General features: G+C 29.7%; 1 protein-coding gene across 1 annotated transcript; it reads right to left on the reverse strand.

Annotated features, from left to right (window-relative positions):
• Nucleotides 1–6,106: 6,106 nt before the first annotated feature.
• On the reverse strand, nucleotides 6,107–6,718 carry LOC18104666 (uncharacterized). Its single transcript, XM_006376465.3, has one exon. It carries the CDS (start codon nucleotides 6,523–6,525, stop codon nucleotides 6,256–6,258), a length of 270 nt encoding a protein of 89 aa, XP_006376527.1. The 5' UTR covers nucleotides 6,526–6,718; the 3' UTR covers nucleotides 6,107–6,255.
• Between the last annotated feature and the right edge of the window lie 1,442 nt (nucleotides 6,719–8,160).

The raw sequence follows: 8,160 nt of genomic DNA on the forward strand, positions 1-8,160 counted from the left end.
CTTTTCTGTAAAGTATCTATTATTTAGATACATACAGCGTCGTTTTAAAAAAAATAAAACATCAATGACATTAAATAAACCACCGAACTAGAAAAAATAAATAAATTATAATGATTAGTTGCAACATAATGCGGGCCTATAACAATATAATTGAAAGACACCCTCAATTTTATTTTTTTTAAAGACCATGATTAATTTTATTTGATAATAAATAAAAAATTAAAAGAGATAAATTCATAAAATAAAAATAAAAATTAAAGCTTAATTCACAATAAATTAAATATTAAAAGATAAAATTAAAAAAAATTAAAAGGATAAAATAAAAGGACTCGAGTCCACCCGAATCAAACAACCAAATCTGCGTTCTAGTCATTAGATCAGGATAATCTCGTAGAAAGTAAACTAAACAAAATTATAAAACTCAATTCTCAAACTAGCCCAGTATTAAAAGGCAAAACTAAAAAAAAACACAACTAAAAAAAGACTCGAGTCAACTTAAGTTAACCAACTAAGCTCATAACCCAAAACATGAGATCAAGATAACTCCATAGAGAGAAAATTAAAAAAAATAACAAAGCCTAATCTCCAACCAACCAAATGTCAAATAATGAAATTTCTTTTAAAAATCAATTATAAAAAAGGGCCTAAAAAAGATCAAAGTCAGCTCAAGCTAATCTTTCAAACTCATGACCCGGGATTATCCCATAAAAGACAAATCCTAAAAAACTACGAAGTTAAACTCTCAATCAACCAAATACTCAGGGATAAAATTAAAAAAATAATAATTAAAAGAATAAAGATCAAATTTGACATAAAAATAAACTAAATATCGAGGGATGGAATTGAAAAGAACAACTCAATTAAGAAAAGGATTAAAAAAAAATGTTAATAAAAATAATAAGTACCAAATTTAATATAACAATAAAATGAAACAAAATGTTGAAGAACAAAATTGAAAAATAAAATCAATTAAAAAAATCAAAACAAAACAAACAACAATAAAAAAAATAAAAACCAAATTTGATACAAAATTAATAAAATGAGAGGACATCTTTCAACTTTGATAGACCAGCTCAAATTCCAAGAGAGAAAATAGGGATGAGAAGAAAGAAATGGCTATCAAAGACTCATTGTTGCTTCTCCGTGTATACACACCACCGAACAAATCTCATCAAGATGGTTACGAAGCAACCGTGCAAGGCAGTATGGCGCAATGTAAGATGTTGCACGTGCGACCTCTTCCCACGTGGTGGTGCATGTGCACGCACCAACCAAGTTTCCCTACCTTTTAATTTTGTTGCTTAATCTTTTTTTTTTCAACACACCAACCAAGTTTCCTTACCTATCATTTTTAGTAGCTCCATCTTTTCTTTGTTTTTGTTATGTTTTTTATTTTTTTAATTTGAATCCTTAAGCCTTAAATATTTTAGATTAATATAATTGTATTTTATTTTGTAAAATTGAGAATCAAACATGTGTCATAATTGTTTTTCAATATTGTGAGATCCCCACATTTAGACCAAAAAAAATAATATTATGTCCAATCTAAGAAAAAGACTTAATGTAAAAAGATTAAATTGAAAATTTTAATAAATGACGTGGCAATGCATTTGGAGTTTTATCAATCATTCAGTTTCATAATTATAATTATCTCATTAATGAAATTTAATTCTTATATTGTAATAGATATCATGAATTCTTATAATGACAATAAAATTCACTTTTGCTTGGACGAACCAGCTTGGATATCATTTTGCTTCAAAATTGACACACTCTTTAATTTTTTTCCCTCAAGAATAAACATGCTTTTGCTCTTTATCTTAAGGAATATTTGTTTTTGTAATTCAATCTATTTTTAAGTTTTTTTTTTAATCTAAAAAGATATTAAATTAATGCTTTTTAATTTATTTTTTTATAATTTTGATAAACCAATATAAAAAAATAACATTTTAAAATATTTTCGATTAAATAATACTATAAAAGATACACTAAAAAGAATGGATAAACGACTAGCTAGGACACTAAGACACCGTTTGGCATTGTGTTTGTAATTGTGTTTCATTAAATTTTGAAATTTTTTTTTTGCTAAAATTGAGTGCGGTTTGTACGTTTTGGATCGTTTTGATGTGCTGATGTCAAAAATAATTTTTAAAAAATGAAAAAAATCATTGGCATATATTTCAGCACGAAAAACTATTTGAAAAGCACCCACAACCATACTGTCAAATACACTCTAAGCTTGAAGATAGCATCTAAAACATCATGATTTGCCATGATGTTGGAAACACGATATCGTGGAAACATTAAAATAACACACTGATGCTCCCATGTGGCACTCTTGCAAGAAAAAGCATCTCTTCCATAATTCCTTCCCGGTGCTTCATTCAAAATATTTTGTAGGCAATGATTTAACCAACCAACCAGAAGCATTTGGCACTAGAGAACCTGCGAGGCTATAATCACACAACCTTTGTACAAAGTCACTTTACTTTTAAAAATCTTTTGACATGGTCAATAATGAAGGATGGATTCCCTAGGATCTTAATTCCCATTGGACTAATTATAACACTTGTGATAAAATCCACAAAGCACTAATTGACATTAGTGGAAAATGAAATTTTAGATGAAGATTATTGGAGTTAATTATCACTAATTACAAGTGACCGGCGGAGCTCTCATTGAAGGCAATCAATTTATCATTAGCGTTCTCAACTAAGGAAAATTAGTACAATTTACACGACTAAATAAACTATATATCATCCATATCTATTTAATATTGAGTTTGAGTTTCATATATATATATATATATATATAAACAAATTCAAGTCTTAAATGTTAGAATTTAATATCAAGCAAAGAGTTCATGTATTGTAGAATTTAGAGTTTGTAAGAATTCTAACAACAATATTAGAGCTATGTAATAGCACTATAAAAAAATTAAGGGTGAAGTGTTATCTATGTGTGATATTCCTTATTTGATCCTATCAAGAAATTCTTTTTTAACAAATAAGGATAAATAAATATCCAATTCTCAGTGTTCATGACTTGGGTTGGACAATACTAATTCGTATCTCTTCTCGCTTTTATAGAGTTTTTCCGGCGAGATTAGGAGAAAATCAAGGTTGGCTTTCATCGTTTATGGTTGTGAATTTGATGGTTAGTATATAGGCTTGCCATGCCATATATGGAGGAACCATTCACCTCCCCCACCCACTCCCTATGATGATGAAGCCAACTCATGTTCAGTTTATGCATCTGATCGAAAGTGTGTAGAAAGAGTAAAGAAGATGCACATGGTTTTCTGCATTGACATTGAAATAGCAAGGCACACGTGATTATTTACTTTGGCATAAATGTACACATGCTTGCTCCTTCCTCATCATCTTTTTTCTCTATGTTGGGTAGGAGCTAGCAATTACAAAGTGTTGTATTTTTCTGTTTATTTTTAGTTTAATTGGGACCCCAGCAACTCAAGTACATAACAGTTCTAAGTGATTCTTCTGATTGATTTACCCTTTTCTCTTTGCATTCCCTCTTCGGTGCAAAATTTGAAGTTGTAGTTGCTGGTGGTGGTGCTGCTGCTGCCGCTTCTCGTCCTACTTGAGTAGGCTTCGAGGAGGAGGAGTAGGAGGCCATGTTGTTAATGACATGTTGGTGATACAAGGATTTCATGGTAGAATTTAGCCTACACCAATTCTTATCCTTCAATTCCTCCACAGCTGCTACACTGCCTACAACAGTCCAAACTTTGCTCTGCCAACTCATTGTACAACAATATGCTATGTATATAGATGATGCAAGGAGTAGCAAATCGTAGATGGGCTAATTATATAGAGAGAATTAAACAAGATGAAATCAGTTACAAATTAGCCTATGGTTTTTGCCAAATCTAAGCCTTTGGTTTATTCTTACCAGCGGCACCTTTTGTTTCTCTTCAGCCTAGAATTGAGGGAGAAAGCGATTGTCGTTTCCTTTTCATGGGTATTTCCAGGCATCCACAAAGTGGACATGTTAAAAGACTCAATGTAACTGAAAAATTCAGGCCTGTTGTTGGATGTTACATCAAGTGTCATCTACAAGATAGTTAGTGTATCGAGTGTAGTGTTAATTTAACACCTGCATGCATGCTGAGTGATCTAGAACTTTGCTTGGACTGATCAAATCTAGATGAATACCATTAAAATTTAATTTGATTATTTTTTTAAATTTTCTTTTTCAAATAAAGTTATTTCAATTATTTTTAAAAAAATTCAATATTATTTTAGATCCGGCTCAACTTGTAACTTATACAATGAGATCGGTAAAAGAAACCATTCACATTGAAACTAGAAAGAAATTTCTTAAAAACTACTTTTTTTTTTTGTAAAATAAGTCAGGTAACTTTGGTTGAGTCTATTGTAGTTTGGACGTCACAAACAATTCACATTGAAACTAGAAAGAAATTCCTTAAAAACAACTTCTTTTGTAAGAGATTAGCCGGAGCCTCCTCCCATGATTCTTGTGGTGATCGAAACATTACATGCACTTATTTCTAGAGCTAAATCAAATGAATTTGTGTGAAGCATAAATATTTATAAAATATAATTGCTTTATATTATTTATAAATCATTTTTTTGTGTTTGAAAGAATTCAATTGATCAACAAATCCATCGGGAGTGTTTTTGTTTTCTTTTACTGGAAGAGTATATATCCTGATCATTGCTAGAGGTTGTTAGAGGATGAAGGAGGAAGACACAACTTCTCATCAAAGTGAGAGTTCTGTCTTAACTTTTGGGTCTACGTCTCCATGCATCCTCTGTCTTGTCAAGTTTCCAAAGCTTTACAGGACAATTTGGAAAACGATTAGCTGATCGGGCCGGGACCTCTCTCTATAATCAATGTTTTATGAGCATAATTAAAACACTAAGAAAAGTTCCAGAGAGACAGTAAGACAATACTTAGAAAAGATAGTATTATATATTATACAGAAACTAACATAGTACTGTAACATTTTGCTTCTCTTCCTCATGCACAAGCCGCTGCTATGCAGCTCTTCTACTGTCATGCAAAGCATGGAAATATTCTTATCGAAAAGTTTTTTTTTAAAACAAATATATATATCTTTTGAATTTTTTTCAACAAAGTACTTAATAAATAATTAATATGAGAGATATGTCTATTTATATATTCTTTAAAATATCTATATTTTATGTCATTTAAATAAACATAAGGATAATTGTAACAAAAAGAAATAATTCATGTAACAAGAATGATTTCTAAATTAATAGCAAAATTGTTAATTCAATTTATGTGTTTCCACATGTATTATAAACAATATAGGATACTACATAGTCAAAATATTTTATTTGATTAAGATATTCTTGAAATTTATTTAACCTTAAAAAATTATTTGAAATTCAAGATAAAAAACTCAGCTAATCAAAATACTCTATTAAATTCTGGGTGAAAACTTATCAAGTTTTTTTTTTTATGTAATTTATTTTCCTACAAAAAAAAATATTTTTATAACAAGACTACATATGTGTATGGAATTGCAGTGTCTATCGATTGCACCCATGAAACTATGTTATATACAGGTTGATTAATTATAATAAAGTTCGCCTCATTTTGGTTTTATAATATGACTTAATTTGGCATATGTAATATCATCTATAGCACGAGAAGGGGTAAATTAGATAATCATATTATTTGCACTATATAGTAAGGCTTTTACACTAAAGTTGATTATACAAAAAATTTAACACCAAACTTCACAATTTAATTAATTATATCGACTTGCAGAAATTAAGAAAATTTCCTCCCATGATCATTTAGCGATTCATTCAACAATATCCCATTGAAACACAAACATTGCTGTAGCAGAATCTGATTGAGCTGACCATGATTGTTGATGGGACTAATCTCTATAAGCAGTTGGCATTGTCATGGTTTTGTCCTAACCCTAACAAGTGTACGTCTCTTAAATTTCATTTTGATTTGTATTCTAAAACAAAAAAAAGATAGTAACTGTTAGTCAGAGGGAAGAGATAGAAATATAGATTAGATTTTAGAGTAAATTTGTAATTTTTCTAAACATAAAAGATAAGAAATTAAACATATATATATATATCCTCTCTATTCTCACTATTTACATCTTTTTTATCTTCATATAGGAACCAAACCCTAAGATAGCTACTCACTCACTCCTTGATTGTCTCTATATATAGAGACACAAGTCTATGCATGAATATAGCTCCTCTGCTAGTAGTTTAGATACTAGTAAGGACCCCAAGAACTTAAGTACATGACTTTCCTCATCGACTCCTCTGATTGCTTTGCTTTATGATTTTCTCTCACTTTACTTGAAACCAAAGTAGAGGGAGGAGAAGACAGCTTCCTTGTCTTAGATGTTGACCTGACCTGGTTCTTGGCATGTTGGTGTAATGATCTTATTGTGTAGTTCCACCCGCAAAATCCTTGATCTTTCAAGGCTTCCACGGCTGCAATACTAGTGGCTACAGCCCAAGCTTTGGCTGTTGAACTCATTTTCTATTTTCTTCTTTGTATAAAAAGAATCGGACAATCTCGCAGTTCAGGAAGATGAGATATTAGGTGAGGATTTGCAATGTTTTGATGGTGTCAATTGCAAGCAGGGGCCTGCTTATATAGAGAGTACATAAAAAGTGGACAGAGGTTTGGGAAGAAAGCAGAGGCTACCGACTATGAGATGCTGCTGCTGGTTTTGGCAAAGTACTGTAAGCCAATGAGATGTAATTTTCTTTTGTTTTTTTTATCAGTGGGATCGTGATAGGATAGGATTTGTTAACGTCAAAAACAACAGGTGGGAGAAAATGGCGTCTCCACCGTATCTAGGCTAGAATGCGACTTATTGCTAGTGATGGGCACAAAGTTTTTATATAAAAATCCAATCGAGTCTGAAGAATCAAGTCCAGTTGTTTTCGTTCAACAGAGAGAGGGTAGAAGCATGATGGGATGTGAGTATTTGGCCATGTCTCCACCTGGAATCATAGTTGATGACGACTACGTACCATACATTCATGTGTCACCAAAACCAAATTCTCAGCTCTCCATGACAATTGATGATTTTGTTTGAAAACATGATATAAATTATACTTTAACAATTTATTTAATATTTAAAGTTTTTTATATTAAAATAAATTTTTTACATGATATCAGGATTTTAATTAATAAACAAACGGTAATGAGTTAGAATTTCTTCATATATATTCTAATTAATTAAAAAAAAAAATTAAACACTAAATAATGATAGGTTTATACAAGTTTCAATCCCAAAATATTTTTACTTAAAGATATTTGTTATAAAATAGTATAGATCATATCTTGAAACTCCATTTAATAATTTAAATTTTTTTTTATTAATTGAACTGGTTCTTTGATAATTTGGTTACTTATATTTTAAGCAAAAAATCAAGGATATATATCCTTTATTTTTATTTTTATTTTCATTTACAAGATTATGATCTATATCAATCATTATATTATCAAATTTGGTGTAATATAATTAAATCCTTCATCCATTTTCGTTAATAATTTTGTTAGGCCTGACCAAATGATATTAACCGGCTCAAATAATTAAAGGGTAATTGAGAATAATACCGCATATACATTTTGTATTTAATGTAAATAAAAACATAGAATAAAATAAAAAGGAAAAGAAGTGAACATGTAAAGGAGGGGGGGAAACTTATTATTTCTTTTAAAAAAAAAAACTAAATTAATAAAGTAAAAAAACTTTTAACTTTGATCCGATCCAAGAATCTTGTTCATGGCAGTTTCTCCTCAGAGAACTGCACGAGCAATATGATACGATGAGGACACTTAAGATATATGACGTCTAATTTCAAAATCTGAGATTTTTGTGCGTTACATGGATCGATGATTGCGAAAGATTTATTATAAACATTGTTTACATTTATATTAAAGAAAATATTTTCAATAAAATAAAATATTTTTCATTAATTAGTAGTATTGAAAGATGATAATAATAACAAAGAAATTGTGATGTTGATAATAAAAATAGTGATGATCGATGATGTAATTATAATGATAGTATTAATTTAATTATGATTATGATGATAATATTTTTATATGATAATGGTTATGATAATATTCGTAATAATAACAGTGGTTCTATGACAA

Source organism: Populus trichocarpa, chromosome 13, assembly GCF_000002775.5.
Source record: "Populus trichocarpa isolate Nisqually-1 chromosome 13, P.trichocarpa_v4.1, whole genome shotgun sequence".
NCBI lineage: Eukaryota > Viridiplantae > Streptophyta > Magnoliopsida > Malpighiales > Salicaceae > Populus > Populus trichocarpa.

Coding starts and splice junctions, on each gene's coding strand:
- LOC18104666 (XM_006376465.3), bottom strand. CDS start 6,525: ATGAGTTCAACAGCCAAAGCTTGGGCTGTAGCCACTAGTATTGCAGCC.